Source organism: Numenius arquata, chromosome 21 (genome assembly GCF_964106895.1).
Source record: "Numenius arquata chromosome 21, bNumArq3.hap1.1, whole genome shotgun sequence".
NCBI lineage: Eukaryota > Metazoa > Chordata > Aves > Charadriiformes > Scolopacidae > Numenius > Numenius arquata.
In genome coordinates this window covers 1967966-1987078 of record NC_133596.1, presented here as the reverse complement: position 1 = coordinate 1987078, position 19113 = coordinate 1967966, and the positions used below count along the sequence as shown (strand labels likewise).

At 56.8% G+C, this 19113-nt stretch overlaps 1 protein-coding gene across 1 annotated transcript; it reads left to right on the top strand.

Annotated features, from left to right (window-relative positions):
- The first annotated feature begins 8166 nt into the window (after nucleotides 1-8166).
- On the top strand, nucleotides 8167-19001 carry SERINC2 (serine incorporator 2). The gene is made up of 10 exons (XM_074162007.1): nucleotides 8167-8205; nucleotides 14754-14915; nucleotides 15475-15662; nucleotides 15773-15852; nucleotides 15989-16126; nucleotides 16249-16418; nucleotides 16510-16600; nucleotides 16737-16872; nucleotides 17217-17429; nucleotides 18221-19001. Exons 1-10 carry the CDS (start codon nucleotides 8167-8169, stop codon nucleotides 18357-18359), a joined length of 1356 nt encoding a protein of 451 aa, XP_074018108.1. The 3' UTR covers nucleotides 18360-19001.
- The last annotated feature ends 112 nt before the right edge of the window (nucleotides 19002-19113 follow it).

Below are 19113 nucleotides of genomic sequence, written 5' to 3'. Positions count from 1 at the left end.
CCGGCACTCAGCCGTCTGGACCAGAGCTTGCTGCACCGTCCTTCCCAGGGCACATCAGTTTTGCAGCACCGTGTCCCCCCACCTCGAGCACGAGGTGATGGAGGTGGTGGGGATCTTTCCCCCCCGCCCCCGCCGGCTCGGGTGCACACTCAGCCCCACACATCCACTCCAGGATGGGGCAGAGCGCACAAGCTGCTTTTCATGTTTCTGTGGGTCAAGGCAGCTTGCATACCTGCAATGAGTTGCACAGGTCTTTGCAACTCGGCTGCAACTTTGCTGTTCCCAGCAGAATGGGAAATTTCCACCCAAATAATGCCTTTTTTTTTTTTTTTTAATTTTTTACTTTTTTTTACTTTTTTTCTGCAGCAGAAGCTCTTTCCTGACCCCAAGGCATGGCGGATCACGCAGCCAGATGCAGCCACAGCTTGGGGCTCATCCTGCTGCCAGTTCTTCACAGGAGCTGTGGTCCCACCAGGGAAACGAGGTCCCCATCGAATGACTCTTTAAGTGCTGCTCTCGGGCCCCAGCCATGGAAATATTCATCACCTGCCCCAACGGACCAGCAGAACATGCAAATTATCTCTGGGACAAAATAGCTACCATTCGGGAAACTACCTTTCTTATGCTTTGACTCCTACACTGGCTTAATTCTGGCTGTTTGTGGCGGCAGCCTGGTTTACACGGGCAGGAGGTGAGCCCAGGCAAGGTCAGGGCAATGGGAAGAGCTCACGGTGACACAGGAGGGTTTGGGAGGAGCTGGGACATGGTGGGATTTGCCCAGCTTCTGCTTTAAGAGACCAGATCGGGGCGGCGGGGCGAGCCTTTGCAAGAAAGGTGTGTTGGAGTTAACTGAGCATAAATAAAGCATCCCCAAAAGATGTCTTCATGGGCAACAAAAGAGCTCAAAGCTGTTCTTCGTGCTCCAGTAACTTCCAGATGCCTGGATGGGGCTGTGGGGAGCCTCGCAAACCCCTCCCGGCTTGGGGGAGCAGGCTGTCCCTCCTGCCTGTCACTGTCCCCTGTCCACGGAGGGGGCTGCCTGCCATGCAACCCCTGGAATTTAACCAAAACCACCACATTTCAGGCCCCGTTCTCCCCTGACAGACCTTCACTGTCCGGCCCAACTCCAGGATACTGCAAACCAGCCAAAGCAGCCCAAAATGGCCAGCTAGGTGGAGAGTGAGTAGCCCTCACCAGGAGCTCCCACCCAGGGGGGGTGGGGGCGCTGCCTGCAGCCCTGCCTGCAGCCCTGCCTGCCCGCCTGCCTCCACCTCCAGCAGCGAGAGGGATTTGTGCAAAGCTCCCAGCCGCCCGGGTTGGGCTTTTTTTATCCCTGGCTGCTCTTACGTTGACATTCTTAGCTGTGCCACTGGCTCCGGCGCTGCTCGCTAACCCCTTTTACAGGCAGCTAAATATAGCCCAGGCAGCTAAGCAAAATCTGCTCGGCAGGGCCACGTGGGGCTCGGCACCGCTGCCGCAGCCACCGTCGGGGTGTTGGGGTCTGTCAGCACCCGGGGGGGACAACGAAGTCCTCGCTGGTGGCATCTTCCACCCCGCAGTGTCTCATCCCCAATCAGGTGACCTTTGATGCTCCCAATGGCATCTCATCGCTTCTCCCCATCGTGGTGGCCCCGTTCCTCTCCCACCCCGGGGTTTCCTGGGGTCCTTCCACCCAAGCCGGGCTCTTTGGTGCTTGAGAACATCTGGACTTCATTAGCATCCTTCATCCTACAGAAACATGGTGCAAAACCCCAGCTCGCTGCTGTGCTTAATAAAAAAAAGCCGTGTGGCTCCGGGCATCCACGTGGGTGTTGTGCAAAGTACCCGGTGCAGGGAGCAAATCCCAAACCTGGCGAGGCACCCTGTGGGCTCACCTGCACCCCACGAAGGGTCTGCAACAGGGGGAACACGGCTCCCACCCCACCCATGCTCGTTTGGGTTCTGCCTTGCCTGACAAAGACAGATATTTCCGCCGGAGCCATGAACTCATTAAGGAGACACTGATCTAATTGTCTCCACGATGGTGCTTGTGGGGCTTTTTTGTCTCTTTTTTTTTTTTTTTTGCTTTTGAATGGCAAGGAGCAAGGCGAAAGGCTGACTGGAGAAATCTAATTGGATCCCTATGGCTCATTAGCCATTTCTCCGAAAGGAAGAATCGTTAAGGCTGAAAATGAACAGGCTCGAAAGCCGCCTGCGCCATACGCAGCTTTCCGTGGGCATCCTGAATTTGCAATCCCCCTGGCATTGCCCTGGCTGGGATGCCCGGGTGGCACTGGGGACACCCTGTCACCCAGGAAATGTTGGGAAATGCAGGCAAGGGGCTCAGGGAGGCTCGTGCTGGAGTTTGGAGAAAGGCTGGAGCCTTCGGGTGCTGGAAAAACAAACTGAGGGGCTCAAACCCAAATCTGGGGCGAGTGGCAAAGCAGGAGCACCCAGCGGTGTGGAGGCTGCGCTGGGGATGAAAGAAGAACCAAATCCTCCTGCCAGGTGAACAAAGGACACGTTCAGATCAAGGTCTCACCCTACTTCTTCCTCCCCCGATCTCCCTACTCCACCACCTCTGGTGACTCAGATCCTGGTTCCTCGGGGAGGACGTTCAGCTCACAGTGGAGGCACCTCCTCTCCAAATTTTCCACCCCATGAGAGACCCAGCAGTTGTGACAGTGCAGAAACTCCTGTGTGACACTCCCATCCATCACCAGCCAGGCATCTGGCCACCGCCACCAGAAAGACAAACAGTGTCTGTCCAAACTCAGCAGGGAAATGCCGAAGCTTTTCCAGCCGGTCGCTGTGCCGGCGAGCACAGGCTAAATCAAGCTTCAAGGACGGAGGGTGGCCAGCATTTCTTGGCCTCACAGCCATGAAACAGCTCTTCTGGCTGGGAGAGGCTTTGGGGAGAAGACCGCAGCCTGTGGGATGATGAGCAATAGGTTTGGTGATGGCCCATCATGGAAAGCACCAGCCGTGTCTGCTCCTCATCGCCCCACTGGCCTTTAAGACATCTCAAACTGGCAAAAGCTCCTCGAAGAGGGTTGCAAATGCAAATCCCTATGCTCAGTGGGTTCCCAGAAGCAATGCCAGCAGCTGGGATGCCCATCACTAGGTTCAGAGGGTTTTCTTGGTCTCCACCAGGCTTGTCTGTTGGGCTGGTCTCAAGGGCTGATGCTTTTGGGGTGTATTTGGCTACCAAGCCTGCGGTGTTGCAGGACGGGAAGGTCCTGGCAAACCAAAGAGACAAATGAGGAGCTCAAAGACAGAAAGTCACTGCAATGGTCCTCCTGAAAATCATCCCTTTCCTTTGCACTGGGTTTGAATCCTGGCTCTCGTGACCCTGAACACCCCGCGTCTGCCTGTAATTACAGGCCACGCAATCACCCATCGCTAGTCCTCCCGTGTCTCTGTTTATTGCAGAAGAGCTTAGTGGAAAACTAATTCCCAGACTCAAAGGCATCCTTAGGGAAGGGGGGAGGGAGATACTTCAATCTCAGGACTTTCGCATTTGTCCTTCCCATCCCAGGCCGGCTTTGTGCCTGTCCTCCTTCTCCTCTGGGGGCTGGGAACCCCAGGAGAGGCAGCGCAGCCGAGAAAATATACCCCCTGGCAGTAAACGGGGGTGGCTTCACTCCTGGCATCCCTTGTGGTCCAGGAAGGGCAGGGGAACCTCCCACACCTCCCAGCATGGATGAGCAGCACCCTGAGATCTTGGGGCAGTTCCCAACAAGGCTGTGACATGCTTGCTGGCAGCTGATGGCCCAGAGGAAGGGTCCTGGGTGCCCCAACAGCCCAATCCAGGAGTGGGGCCAGCCCCCAGGGCACTGGAGATAGGACAGCCCCACGGGCCAGGGGTTTCTCAAACCCTCATCACCCCAAAAACGCAGCTTATGCCATCCTTGCATTTGCCTGCACCAGGCAATGCTCTGGAGGAAAGGTGCTTGGTGGGTTTAGCTGGTTTTCCAATACAGTCTTGATTATTAATTATTATTAATTACTGTAATGTAGGTTTATCCATGAATAGCATCGCTCGGGCTCAGCAGGAACCCTTCTGGCTGCGCCCACGGCTAAGCCGGTATTGTCCCAGATACAGTCACATGAGATCATTTGTTTTCCCCCCAGGTCCCCGGGCACCCCTGGCAAGCTGCGCTTGGCCCTGCTTGCCACCAGTCTGGTGACACCCCCAGCCCTATAGTTCCCCCATGGCTGGCAGAAAATGATACCCTGACCCTTAATGAACCAGGCACCAGGGGGAGGAGGAAAAAGATGTCCCCTCATGCCTCAGGGATGTGGGAGAAGGAGCAGAGGGGGAGGCAGAGCAGAAAAAAGGTGTTTTATTAAAGGTACATGGGCAAGGATGCTCCTAGCGCCGACGAGCAGGGGCACACGGGTGGGGGGTCTGTTGCAGGGGGGGCTGGAGGCAGCCACACGTCCCTGGGGCCTGGCAGCATCCCTCATCTCCCATTCCTCATGTAAAACCAGTGTGTCCTTTGGTGCACAGGGGGCTGTCACAGCTCTGTCACTTGTGACATTGCTCTCTGCCTCACCGGGACCTGCTCCGGGCCAGGGCACACCTTGCTGCCAAGAAGCCACCTCGCGAGAAGGGGATGGCGAGGGGCTGATGCTCTGGGGGGTGGTGGTGGCATGGACTCTGCTCACCAGGCATGGGGACACTGCAGTGACAGGGGTGGGGAGCCCTTTCCCTCCTGCCTGGCCACCCAGGAGCCGGCAGGGACCGAGCCCAGCCACTGTCCCCACTGTCCGTCAGTTGTGTGCACTGGTCTCATACCGGCACTGCCATCTGGCGGCTCCTTCAAAGGGGATGAGGGGACAGTGTGGGCAGGATTGGTCCCTCCAGGATCCATGCAGCCAGTGGCATTTTTGCTCTGGGCACGCCAGCGGCCTCACATCCCTGCAAGGCACAGGGGGACAGCAGAACCAAGGGGACAAATACCCCTTCAGCCCATTTGCCCTTCCTGGGAGGACAGGGATTGAAGGACACTCCTGCTGCGGGTGTCACCGGGCAGTGGTATCCAGCTGAGAAGCGATGGGAGCTGCCAGAGCCCCCACCTCCCAGCCAGGGGGCTGTGCCTGGAGCTAGCCCATCGTGTCCCCGAGGCTGCTGCCTGCCCCGTGGGTGCTGCCAGACCCGTGGCCACACACAGCCAGGCTGGGCACGTCCCCAGCGCCCACCCCAGCCACCTCCTGAAAGGAAAAGCAACCTGAGACAGCTGAGATCAGCGAGCAGTTTATGGGCACTGACCTCTCCTGCTGCGGGACTGCAACCAGCCGGCAGCTTTGGGAGCCCACCGGGGCTTAGAACAGCTTTTTTAAATTTGTGCCCCCTGCTGATGAGAGGCCAAACCCCGGAGCTTTACCTCTGGAGCAAGAAGAGTGACACCATCCTCTTCCTCAAGGACACAGAGGGCATGTTGGCTCCCCATCTGCCCCAGCCCTGTGCCCACCAAAGCCTGCCCGCTGCTGCATACCCACGTACTTTCCCTGCTGTCTAAATTTAGGGTCTGGAAGTGGGCTAGCACGTCCCGGCGTATCTCAGCCCCTGAATTATGCATGCCAGGAGCAGAGCAGCACTCGCCGCTCCGGGAGGACGTGCCAGACTCCGGCTGGGCAGGCAGAGCAGGAAAACCCGCTGTCTGCCCAGCCCCGGCTCCCACCCTTGGCTCCGTGCGGGAAGACCCCCCTCGGTCCCCTCATCCGGGGTTTGGCCCCGCAGAGGGAGGGGGTTCAGGTGTAGGGAGGTGTGGTGGAGCTGGTGGGTCTGCTGGAATTGGAGAGTCTGCTGGAGCTGGAGGGTCTCGTGGAGCTGGAAGGCACATTGTCAAAGCTGCAAGAAGGGCCGCTATAGGCGACAAAAGGAAGACTAGGGAAAAAATGGGTCCATTGCTCCACAAGGTGGGAGACCTGGTACCGCAGGACATGGGAAAGGCTGAGGAACTGAATGCCTTCTTTGCCTCTTCACTTGCAAGATCGATCTTCAGGAATCCCAGGCCCCAGAGACCATGGAGAAAGGCTGGAGCAAGGAAGACGTACCGCTGGTGGAAGAGGATGAGGTCAGGGGGACACTTAAGCAAGCTGGACATATTAAGTCCATGGGCCTTGCTGGGATGTACCTACAAGTGCTGAGGGAGGTGGCTGATGGCATTTTAAGGCCACTCAACAACTTTTGATGGATCATGGCGACTGGGAGAAGAGCCTGAAGGCTAGAGGAAAGCAAATGTCACTCCAAGAAGGGCAAGGAGGACCCAGGGAACTGCGGGCCCCTCAGCCTCACCTTGATCCCTGGGAAGGTGATGGAGCAGATAATCCTGAAAACCATTTCCAGGCACACTGAGGACAAGAAGCCAGCATGGCTACACTAAGGGGAAGCCATGCTCAACCAACCTGATAAACTTCTACAATGAAAAGACTGGCTTGGCAACGAGGGGAGAGCTCTGGGTATTGTCTACCTGGATTTCAGGGATGCCTTTGACATGGTCTCCCATGAGATCTTCATAGCGAAGCTGTTGATGCAGATGGATGAGCGGACAGTGAGGGGGGCCGAAAACTGGCTGAATGGCCAGGCCCAAGGGTGGTGATCAGTGGCACAAAGTCTAGTTGGAGGCCGGCCACTAGTGGTGTACCCCAGGGGTCTGTACTGGTCCAGTCCTGTTTGACATCTGCATTAATGATCTGGATGATGCAGCAGAGTGTCAGCTCAGCAAGTTTGCAGACGACACCAAACTGGGAAGCGGTGGCTGATACAGCAGAAGGCAGTGTTGCCATTCAGAGTGACCCCCTCAGGCTGGAGAAATGGGCTGACAGGAACTTCATGAAGTTCAACAAGGGGAAGGGCAAAGTCTTGCCCCTGAGGAAGAACAACCCCCGGCACCAGCACATGCTGTGGGACGCCCAGAGGACAAGCAACCCTGTAGAAAAGGGTGTGGGGACATATGTCAGTGAGGACCTGACCCGTGCTTTACAAGGGGACCCAGTTCACAGCAAACACATACAAAACACCTCTGGGGACCCTGAGATGCCAGCCCCTTCCTGTGGGCTGCTTCGAGGGGAGGGAGAGACCTGACAGTGGAGACCTGGTCACCCTCCCCAGCCCTGGGCGCATCCTGGAGTCCCTGCTCTGGACTGGACTCATGGTGTTGGTGGGGTCCCCTTGGTGGTAAACGAAGAAGGGTCTGGGGCTGCTACTTCGCCAGTCCGAGGGGCTCAGGGAGACATGGAGGAGCTTCCCTGGGGTCATAGAATCACAGAATGGTTCAAGTTGGAAGGGACCTTAAAGGTCACTGAGTTCCAGCTCCCTGCCATGGGCAGGGACACCTCCCAACAGACCAGTGGGCCCCGTCCAACCTGGCCTTGAACCCCTCCAGGGATGGGGCAGCCACAGCTTCTCGGGGCAACCTGGGCCAGGCTCTCACCACCCTCACAGCAAAGAAGTTCTTCCCCACATCTCATCTCAATCTCCCCTCTTTCAGTGTCAAACCCTTCCCCCTCCACCTAGGGCTCCCCTCCCTGATCCAGAGTCCCTCCCCAGCTTTCCTGTAGCCCCTTGAGGGACTGGAAGGGGCTCTAAGGTCTCCCCGGAGCCTTCTCTTCTCCAGGCTGAACCCCCCCAACTCTCTCAGCCTGTCCTCACAGCAGAGGGGCTCCAGCCCTCCCAGCATCTCCGTGGCCTCCTCTGGCCCCGCTCCAACAGCTCCATGTCCTTCTGCTGTTGGTGGCCCCAGAGCTGGAGGCAGCACTGGGGGGGGGGGGTGTCTCCCCAGAGCGGAGCGGAGCAGAGGGGCATAATCCCCCCCTCGCCCTGCTGGCCACGCTGCTGGGGATGCAGCCCAGGATGCGGGGGGGTTTCTGGGCTCCAGTGCACGTTGCCGGGGCGTGTGGAGCTTCTCACCCACCAACACCCCCAAGTCCTTCTCCTCAGGGCTGCTCTCCATCCTTCCCCCCCCCCCCCTCCCCCAACCCTGTGTTCGTGCTCGGGAGGTTCCCGGCGCTGCTCCCCCCGCCCCGCCGCCGCAGGGGCCGCCCCGGGGGAGGTGCGGCGGCAGCGACGCGCCCCGATCTCGGTGTGCCGGGGCCGGCCCGGGCGGAGCCAGCGCGGCGGCGGCGGCGGCGGCGGAGGGGAGCGGGGAGCCGGGAGCCGGCGGCAGCTGCGGCCGCATCATGGGGGCCTGTCTCGGCGTCTGCTCCCTGCTCAGCTGCGTGAGTGCCCGCCCGGCCCGGGCACCGGGAGGGGAGCGGGGGGCGGCCGGGACTGCGCCGGCTCCCAGCGCCGCAGCGGCGGGCGCGGCCCCGGGGGCGGGGGAGTCTCTGGTTCCAACCCCGGGGATGGGCCCCGGTACAGCCAGGGGGGGGCGGAGGAGACGCGGGGGCTTCCAAGGGAAGGCCGGAGTGTGCGCCGTCTGCGCCCGGGGGGATGTAGGGGACCCCCGGGGGATGCACCCCTCTGTGCCTGGGGGGACGCAGGGGAACGCCAGGGGGATGCACCCCTCTGTGCCTGGGGGGATGTAGGTGACCCCCGGGGGGATGCACCCCTCTGTGCCTGGGGGGATGCAGAGGACCCCCGGAGGGATGCACCCCTGTGTACGCGGGGGTTGCGGGGGACCCCCGGGGGAATGCGCCCCTCTGTGCCTGAGGGAATGCAGGGGAACGCCAGGGGGATGCACCCCTCTGTGTCTGGGGGGATGGAAGGAACACACGGAGGGATGCAGCTCTGTGTAGCCGGGAGGATGCAGGGGACCTCTGGGGGGATGCACCCCTCTGTGTCTGGGGAGGATGCAGGGGACCCCCTGTGGAATGAACCCCTGGGTAGCCAGGGGCATGCAGGGGACCCCACTGGGAGATACACCCCTCTGTGCCTGGGGGAATGCAGGTGACCCCCCTGGGGATGCACCCCTCTGCCTGGAGGGATGTCTCCAGAGAGATCCAGGAGACACCCAGAGCAGAGCATCCCACTGCACCTGGGGGTGCTCAGGGGAGACCTGGGGGGTTCACCCCAGGGGACTGTGGGGCTCATAAACATTATGGTTGGAGGGAACCTAGGGTCCGAGGGTGCCCAGGGTGGTGCACCCCAGTGCAATTGGAGGACGTGGACAGCTAGGGGAGTCATGCCCTTTTGCACCCAGGGGATAAGGGGGGTTCTGGCCTCCCTGCACTAACACATCCATCCCACTCACTGCCGAGCCCCAGAGCAGGGGCCTGGGGATGGAGTAAGAGAAGGAGCCAGGATGTGGGGTGCAGGTTTGTGGGTGGGGGGATCTGCGTGGGGTGCCATGACCCAGGGCAGGCACAGGGTCCGTGACTCGGGGTGCCGTGCCCTATGACGCAGGGTGCGTGAGTCGCGGTGCCGTGCCGGTGACGCAGGCAGCTGCCCACGGGCAGTGCTGCCGATCCTGGCATTGCCTCACCTGCGGGCACGGGGCCAGGGCAGGGCCGCGGAACCAGCCAGGGAACCGCCGGCCTAGAAACCTGGAAATGGGGCCGGTTTCGCAACTTGACCTCAAAGTTTTGGAGGTTTAACTCACAGGCGGTTTTGAAATGTAAGATCGGACGGAGGGTGGTCTGCAACACATGTCCGATACTTTTCCTTACAAATAGGTATTGGAAAAGCCAGGAGTTGCCCCAGAGCAGGGCTGGGGAGGTTTCTGACCTAATTCTGGATTTTTTTTGTTCCCCAAAAGACCTACTCTGGCCCAGGCTGTGGTAACGGGCCACAGTTGCTATATAGATTTAGTTCTCCTATTCCTTCCGGTGGAGCTGGTTGACTAAAGGAGTGTTTTAGCTCAATTCTAAACTGAAAAACCACAACAGGGGAAAAAAACCCCACCCTCAAAATCAAACTAAACCCCCAATTTTTGTATTTTTTAAAATTTTTAATAAGAAAACCTGAACTAACTCCTTCTGGTCAGCCTGCATCCTTTGACACAAAGCAGCATCAGATTGCCAAGCCTTCATCACCGTCCCATTAAAACTCTACAGGCTGTTTCTGAGTGAAATTTTGCACCGGGCAATAAAATTTTCCCTTTCTCTGCCCCCAGCAATTCCCCAGGCTCTGCCCACCACTGCCATGCGCCCCGCAGTCCTCTTGAGCAGCCTCCCTTGGGGCACAGGGTTGGTTGCCAGCAGAAGCTTGCCCAAGCCAAAGCAAACCCCGGGGGCACATGCAGCCCCCTGGCATGGTTTGAGCACATCGTGGGGACTTTTTGAGCTTCCTTGTCCCCATGCAAAGTCACCTGCCAGATGCGAGAGTCACCCTCCTGCCAAGCCTGGGTCTGACCCTGGGAGTTTGGTACTGATTAACCAGCCAGGTCATTAATTTAAGAGGAGATAAAGACCGGTTGCTCGGCATTGCTTTGGGTTGACTCAGTCTCTGCATCCCTGGGTTTGCTGGGGCGAGGGCAGCTGCAGGAGATGTGATGTTGGGCTGGTGTTGTTGGGTTGGTGTGTTGGGCTAGTGTTGGACTGGTGGGGTTGGGATGGTGTGGTTGGATTTGTATTGTTGGGTTGGTGTAGTTGGACTGGTGGTGATGAGGTTGATTTGGTGTAGTTGGATTTGTGGTGTTGGGCTGGTGTTGTTCAGTTGGTGTAGCTGGGTTGATATGGTTGAACTGGTGTAGTTGGACTGGTGTTGAGGTGGCAGGGTTGATTTGGTGTAGTTGGGTTGGGGTGGAGTTGTTGCGGTGGTGTGGTTGAGCTGCTATAGTTGGACTGGTGGTGTTGGGCTGGTGTTGGAGTGGTGTAGTTGAACTGATATAGTTGGACTGGTGTTGGAGTGGTGTTGTTGGGGTTGGTGTAGTGGGGTTGGTGTAGTTGGGTTGGTCTTGTTGGAGTGGTGTTATTGGGTTTGGTGTTGTTGGGGTTGTTGGGGTTGGGTTGGTGCTGTTGGGCTAGTAGTGTTGATTTGGTGTAGTTGGGGTGGTGTTGTTGGGATGGTGTAGTTGCGCTGGTGGTGTTGGGGTGGTGGTGTTGCATTTCCCTGTGTTGGCCTGGGTGGACAGTGCTTGTCCGGCTCTGGCCATGCCCAGTGACCGGGCAGCGGAGGCCCAGCAGCCCGTAGGTGTGAATTGCGCTGGAGGTGAGCTGGATTTAATGAGGAAGTTGATAGTGAAACTGGAGAGATTAATCTTTCACCTGCAGCGGCTGAAAACCGATGCTTCCTCATTAATCCCCCGCTCTCCTGCTGCAGCCACTTCCCTCCCTTGGCTTTTTCCATCCTGCTGTTTGGCCATTGGCTACGTTCACGCTCACGGGCGTCTTTGAAAGTCTTTGGAAGAAGGTGTATCAGAGCGTGTCCAGCACTGCCTTAACGCGGGAGGGTTTTCCTTCTTCTCAATCCATTTGATTTTTAAAGGAAAAATCTGAATTCAAGCTGTCCTTGCAGCAGGTCAGGTTAGCACATGGCACGAGGGATCTGCTCCTTTTGCAAAGGTGCTCAGAGGGGGACACCCAGTAAGAGTCATCCTTGAAAATAAACCTCTGGCAGGCTCCAGGGATGCTGCAGGATCCCCAAAACCTCATCCTAGAAGCTCCCTCATCCAGCTGTAGCTTTCCCAGGGGTCAGACATGGGGTTTGGAGGCTGCACATGGAGTGAGGGTTTCCCTTCATCCCACTCCATCGCGGACACCTCCTTACCCTGCTCCACCCGCCCCGAGCCTGGGCAAAATGTGGTACCCAAGGCTGTGCCTCCTGCAGGTCTCCAGTGATGCTCGGACATGGGGCTGAACCCCCACACCCAACAACCTCCTAAACAACAACAAACCTCACAATTTTCCAGGCCCATTTCAGTGATTTTTGGGACTGGTGCTGTTTGTTTTTTTTGGCACCGAAAGGAGAGGAGCTGGAGGTATTGGTGTGCTTAGAGTTAAGGGTGCACTAAGGTGCTTTGCTAGGTCAGGTCAAATAATGCAGTAATTCTGCATTAAAAGGGATTTTTGTTGTTGTTCTCTAATTTTTTTCTTTGATGTGAAGGGGAAATGCAGCACCGTTGGCACATTTGAAATGCATTCTTGTGCACGTGGTGCATTAAATGAGCCTGAAAGGAAGTGATCTCTAATTGAATGCCATTTTTTCCTGCTTTCAAGTAGAAAACATGCAGTGACGTCCCTTGAGCAGCTCCTGGAGAGGTGGGATAAGGGTCCCCATGGGATGAGAGGGCTCTCTCACCGCCCCGGCTCCCGTGGGTACCGGCAGCTCAGCACAGCCCCTGGGGGGGTTGGGACATGGGGCTGGGATGTGGGTAAAGAAGAATAAATCAGGAAGGAAGTGTTTTTTCTCAAATAATGGTATGGTTACGTTTAAAAAAGAAATTCAAAGCCACCTTTAGTGATTTGGGGGCATCAAAGTGATCGCACATGAGCATCCCTGATGAGGGTTTGATGCCCTGCTCACACAGCAGCTCAACATCTGGTTTTCTTTTCTGCCACATCCATTTTTTTTACACTAAATTTAGCAATGAGAAATGTATATTTGGGTTGATCCTGAGCAATATTTAATTAATATTGATTGCTGGGCATAATAAACACACAACACGTGCATCCCTTAATAGCGGGAGAGGGCTGAACCCTTCTGCTTGCAAGTGCATCTGGCCGGCTGATATGTCTCAAGTGCAGGAGAGAAAGAGCTGTTCAAAGGGAAGAAATGAAGTATCGAAAGCAAAATAAACCAATGCAGTTTGCTTGAAAATAGAGGGAAAGTAGTTTGCTGAGGACCCGAGATGTCACAGGATTTCTTGGGAAGAAGCTGGCTCTGATACAGGAGTTAAAAATGCCTGATGCTGTGTGTTCTGAAATAAGTGGATTTGGGAATGCACTTGAGCTTGAGAAAAATATTTGGAAAGAAAAGCTGGAATATTTTAAACAAAGTCCAAATATTTAATTCCTGTTGGTCTCTAGGCAATACCTGTAGTTGGAAGCTTTCCAGCACCGGCTTGGGGATTTCTCATTGCTGCCTGGGCTGGGGAATGGGACGGGGGAGGCTGTGGGCTTGTGGTGGCTTCAGTCAGGTGTTAGAAAAAAAAAAAGGGAAATAGTCTGAAGTTTCCCTGTTTTAGAGGACTTGGGGTGTATTTTGCTGTTGCACTGCTTGGGCTGTCTGTCCTGAGAGCCCCACTGTTCCTGCTCACACCACGGGCAGTAGGGCAGAGCTGGAAATTTTGTTTTAATTTAGTTTTTGGGTCCTTTGGGGTTTTATTTAGCACTTTAGCTCATCTGTTCATTTACACAGGATCAGCGCAGGCTCCTGGTTCAGCAGCCAGGGGGGCATCGCCACCTGCATTGCCTGGATGTGAGATACTGGTTTTACTTCCCCAACCAACCCCGATAATTCCCGAGAGTGCAGCATTTTCAATGCAAACCCGAGGGACACCTTATTCCCCTATTCTTTCCCTAGATGTTTAACATGGGTCCTTCTGCTCGGATTAGTGACCTAGCAGTGACAACCTATCCCAAAAAGCTTCTTCCATTCTCTTGCCTGAAAATGCCCTATTTATTCTCCAACTTCACCTGGCTTTGGGAAAATTGGGGTTTCATGATGTGGCAGTGAGCAGGGAGATCCCAGGGCTGGTGCAGGTGATTAAGAGGCTGAAAATCTTGCCCGTCCGGATCAAGGATGCCATAGTCAGGGCTGGCTGTGGCCGTATCCCGCATTCCCGCCCCATCATGGGCTGTAAAACCAGTTATGCAAAACCCCTGCAGCCATTCTTCCTCTGAGGCAAATGATTGGGGCACTCCTACACCTTGTGGGTGGGTGAATATCCAAATTGTTGGACAAATTGGTGAGAACAGTGTATACCAGAGCAGCAAAACTCAACTCAACCCAGCTCAACTCGACTCAACTCAACTCGACTCAACTCGACTCAACTCAACTCAACTCAACTCAACTCAGCTCAACTCAACTCAGCCCAGCCCAGCCCAGCCCTTCTGCTGGAACACAAAAAGCATCTCCTTAATGCTCCTCTCACGATGACTTGCAGGAGCCAGGGAAGCCTAAGAATATAATTTAATAAAAAATTCCTTTTTCTTCCTGCAAGCCTTATTCTGCACAATTGTTATGCAGGAAGCCCCCCATCGATGTTTTGCTAGGCAGTAAGGTTTTTGCTCAACTGGCATTTCCATGGTTGCCAGCTCTGGCATAGCAATGGGAGCCCCTGGAGTGTGGGTGCACCTGGCAGCGCTGCTGATGCGGATTTGGGAAGCCAGGACCCACTGCGGACTCCCAGGGATGCTGTGCCTCAGTTTCCCCACCTGTAAAGCAGCCTTTGGGGATGGGAAAGGTTGACAGAATAAGCTAGTTTCTCCGTGATGCTGATATCAGTGTTTTTCCCATCAGGTATTAGATTGAAAGGGCAGCCTGAAATTATTTTGCAAACTCTTTTATGTTGTAAAGAAAGGAGGCTCCAGCGGGGCAGTGCTTTGTTTTGGCCAGAGCCTTGTTTTGCCTGTGATTCCTGGGGAGCAAAAAGGAAGACGAGGGTGTCTCCAGGACTCTTGGTGTCATTTTCCAAGTTGATTGGTTATTGCAGTGAACCTGTTCCCGCGGCTCTTTTGCTTATCAGCAACTTTTCTGAGGGATTTGGGACCATTTCCATGAGGTTCCATGGTGTGCGAGTTGCGATGCTTGCTGGCAAGAAGCTCTAAGCAAAGCCCCCAGCACAGCAGTGTGGGTTCCTGGGCAGATGTCCTTACAGTTTGACCTGGGCACGTGTTTTTGAGCCAATTTTGACCGTTCTGACATGGGAATGCTCTCGTTGCAGGTGTCCTGTCTCTGCGGCTCGGCACCATGCCTGCTCTGTGGCTGCTGCCCCTCCACCAAGAACTCCACCATCTCCCGCCTCCTCTTTACCTTCTTCCTCTTCCTTGGGACCCTTGTGTCCATCATTATGATAATCCCTGGCGTGGAGAAGGAGCTGCACAAGGTAAATAACTCCCGGAGGTCGCTGGGCTTGGTCATCACAGGGAAGAAGTTTAGCTCATGGTGGGTACGTGAGGCTGAATCAGAAAGTGAATTTTTGGGGCATGATGTTGCTTCTGTTCCTTTTTCTCTGATCATCGCACTGGGAGAAGGTGTTATTGAGCCTGGTTTTGCATAGAGGGGAAAATGCAGTGGGATAATTTCATGCATTATCTAGTTTTCCCAGATGTCTCCCAGGAAAGTGTCTTATTTACTGTTTTGGGGGTTCAGGTGGCCAAGTGACTTGCAAGTCACGGAGATAGGACTTCAGATGCAGGGAGCCGAGATCTGCAGCTGAGCTTATGTAAAGGCTGGGCTAGGCTTTTGGGGAAATGCTGGTTTCATCCCAGCTTTCCACTGACCTGCAGGGTGTGTGTCACCCCACTGCTGTCCCCAAGCAGGCCAACCTCTTGCTTTATGGGTGGCATTGGAACAGCGATGGGCTGACCCATCTTTGGTGGCACCAGGGCTTGTAGTGGGTGCGGGATGCTGGGGTGATGCTTACCCTCTCTTTGTCTTCGTAGCTCCCTGGCTTCTGTGAAGGCAGTGGGTCGGTCCTGGGGGTCCAGACCCACGTCAACTGCGGCAGCTTCCTGGGCCACAAGGCCGTGTACCGCATGGGCTTCGCCATGGCTGCCTTCTTCTTCCTCTTCGCCACGATCATGGTGTGCGTTCGCAGCAGCAAGGACCCACGAGCTGCTGTGCAGAATGGGTGAGCGTTTGTCCCTGTGCGGGGGGATGCTGGTGTGGGGGGGGCAGACCCCCCATTCCCCCGCTGGATTCCTCCTTGCAGACCAGGCCTCCTCTCTCCTCCTCCCACAGCTTCTGGTTCTTCAAGTTTCTGGTGCTGGTGGGGATCACGGTGGGGGCCTTCTACATCCCCGACGGTGCCTTCACCTCAGGTGAGGAGCTGCCCCCGTTGTCCTCCTCATCTCTGGGTTAACCCTCAGCATAGGATTAAGCCCAGGGCCATGTGTCCCTGCCATTGCCAAATTCGCGTTATCACTGCTTTTAACTGGTTTTTCTCTTCCCCTCAAGTCTGGTTTTACTTTGGTGTGGTTGGCTCCTTCCTCTTCATCCTCATCCAGCTCATCCTCCTCATCGACTTCGCCCACTCCTGGAGCCAGCTGTGGCTGCGCAATGCGGCCGAGAGCAACGCCAAGGGCTGGTACGCAGGTCGGTACGGCTGGCAGAGGGCTTAGGGATGGGGACACTCACCCCAGGGATGGGTGACACTGATCTGGTGGGGACTCAGGGCTCTGCTCCAGCCTCCTTCCTTTTTTTGCTTCGTCCCCCAGCCCTTTGCATCATCACCTTCATTTTCTACGCTGCCTCCATTGCGGCCATAGTCCTGCTCTACGTCTACTACACCAAGCCCGAGGGCTGCACGGAGGGCAAGGTCCTCATCAGCATCAACCTCATCCTCTGCCTCATCGTCTCTGTCGTGTCCATCCTGCCCAAGATCCAGGTGAGGCAGCATGGGGGGCACCCGGGAGGCTGGTGGCCCTGTCACCACGGGGTAGGGGACCAGCCCTGAGCACCCGCCATTGTGTTTGCAGGATGCTCAACCGCACTCGGGGCTGCTGCAGGCGTCCCTCATCACTCTCTACACCTTCTATGTCACCTGGTCCGCCCTGGCCAACGTACCCAGTAAGCAGGATGTGGCCTTGGGTTTGGGAGGGGGGTGCATGGGAGAAGACCACACACTGGGGTGGGTACTTTGCCCCCCCGGGGTCTTTGGGGGCTGGAGAAAGGTTCTGAACCCCTTGCGTGTCCCCCCCCATAGCCCAGACCTGTAACCCCACGCTGCTGGTGAGGAACAGCACCGGCTCGGCAATGGCCACCCAGCCACTGACAACCTGGTGGGATGCCCCAAGCATCGTGGGGCTGGTCATCTTCATCCTCTGCACCCTCTTCATAAGGTGAGAACTTAGCTCGTGTCCCTGGGGTCTGCACCATCCCTGGGGTCTGCACTGCCCCTTTGCCTGCCCGGAACAGAGAGGCATTGGGTGGCTTTTAGAGAAGGTTTATGCTGGAGGGAGGTCACAGCTCACTCCAGGGTTTTTGTCACTACGTGTCTCTTGCAAAGCTGCCCTGGGTGGTCGTGGTTGCGGTCGCAGCTGGGGTGTCTGCACAAGCTGCATCCCCCTAAACCACCCTGCCTATCCCAGGGATGGTCCTGCAGGGCACCCCGACGTGGGTGGGCATGGTGGAGCTGAGCTCAGGCTGGGGGACAGCCCTGAGCCTGCTGTCCCTCTGCCCGCAGCGTCCGCTCCTCGGACCACCCCCAGGTCAACAAGCTGATGCTGACGGAAGAAAGCGCGGCCGGGGCGGGGGGCGATGCGGGGGCTGTGGAGAGTGGGCTGCACCGCGCCTACGACAACGAGCAGGATGGCGTGGCCTACAACTACACCTTCTTCCACCTCTGCCTCCTCCTGGCTGCCCTCTACATCATGATGACCCTCACCAACTGGTACAGGTGGGCAGAGCTCCCCCAGGAACTGGGGACTGTCCCTCTTCCTCTGCAGCCCCTTCTCCCGGCATCCTCCCTGTTCTCCTGCTGGGCAGAGCTGTTTGTTGCGATGCATCTGTGTGCAATTCCGCTTAACGTGTGCTCTAATCAGCATTAATTATTTTTAGGTGGCATAGGGCTGCCTATGGCAGGATGTGCCCAGGCTCGCCACCTCCCTGCTGTAGCATCCTTGGCTGCAGCACAGAATCATAGAATGGTTTGGGTTGGAAGGGAACTTAAAAGTCATCTCATTCCCACCCCCTGCCCTGGACAGGGACACCTCCCACCAGACCAGGTTGCTCCAAGTCCCCTCCAACCTGGCCTTGAACCCCTCCAGGGATGGGGCAGCCACAGCTTCTCTGGGCAACCTGGGCCAGGCTCTCACCACCCTCACAGCAAAGAAGTTCTTCCCCACATCTCATCTCAATCTCCCCTCTTTCAGTGTCAAACCCTTCCCCCTCATCCTGTCACTCCACTCACTGATAGTCCCTCCCCAAACTGCGGCCAGGGATCCCTTGGGATGTGGGGGTAGTAGGGACCCAGCCCCCAGGGTGCTGTAGGCTGCAGCAGCGGAGTCACATCTCTGGGGGGAACTGCAGGGAGCTGCACGGGTGCAGGTACAGGGCTCCTCCATGTTCTTTGCCTTGCACCCGCGGCTTGGTGCTCACAGCCTCCATCCCTCCCCAGCGCGGTTGCCCAGAGGGGATGCCACCCCTGATGCACAGTGATGGAGGCCACCCGTGTGTTTGTTGTTTCAGGCCGGACGAGAGCTTGCAGGTGCTGACGAGCCCCTGGACGGCCGTGTGGGTGAAGATCTGCTCCAGCTGGGCTGGGCTCCTGCTCTACCTCTGGACGCTGGTGGCTCCACTGGTGCTGCCAGACCGGGACTTCAGCTGAGGTGGCCTCGGGCATCCCACTGCCAGGTTGGAGCCACCGCAGCCTTGTCCCTCGAGGCCGGGGACAACTCCAGCTCCGCCTTAGCCTCGGGTTTTGCACACAGGAGCAGCTATGCCGGGTTGTGCCTTCTTGCAGGTCTTCTGTTTTAATCTGAAAGGGATGAAGTGCCAAGCACGGAAAATCAGCAAGGGCTGAGAAAGACTTGAGGATGTTTTTATAGCTCTTACCATCTCCATGTTTGTCTAGTGCCTTTGGCGGTGCCTCCATGCCCTCTTCTCCTAGCGGAGACCACCGCCGTGCCTTGGGAGGGTTTGGGTTTCACCGGCTGCTGTTGTCTCGCTTGGTGCCCTGGGACCGTGGTGCTTTTTGGAGGGGCTCTGAGGACCGGCCATGTGTTGGGACCGGGGACCTGGCCGGTGTTGCCTCCCCAGACAGCCAGAGGAGAACGAACCTTGAGGATTTGTGGCTGAAGGCAGATGTCCCACTGCTTCCCCCCATCTTCGGCGGTGGCCCCAGCTCCTCAGGGGCCCTCCTGCCCTCCCGTTCCTGTGGGAGGATGGGTCCCTGGTCCTCGCTGGAGCACAGCTCGGATTTCCCACAGGTTGCGCTGGCCTGGCCCCTTGTTAATAAAGTCTTGTTTGGAATAAACCTGCCAGATTTGTCCTTCTGGGTTTTTTCCTGATGTGTGTGCTGGGTGTGTGGAAGTGGAAGGGGGGGGATGTCTTAAACAGCCCTAACGCCGGGGTGAGGGCAC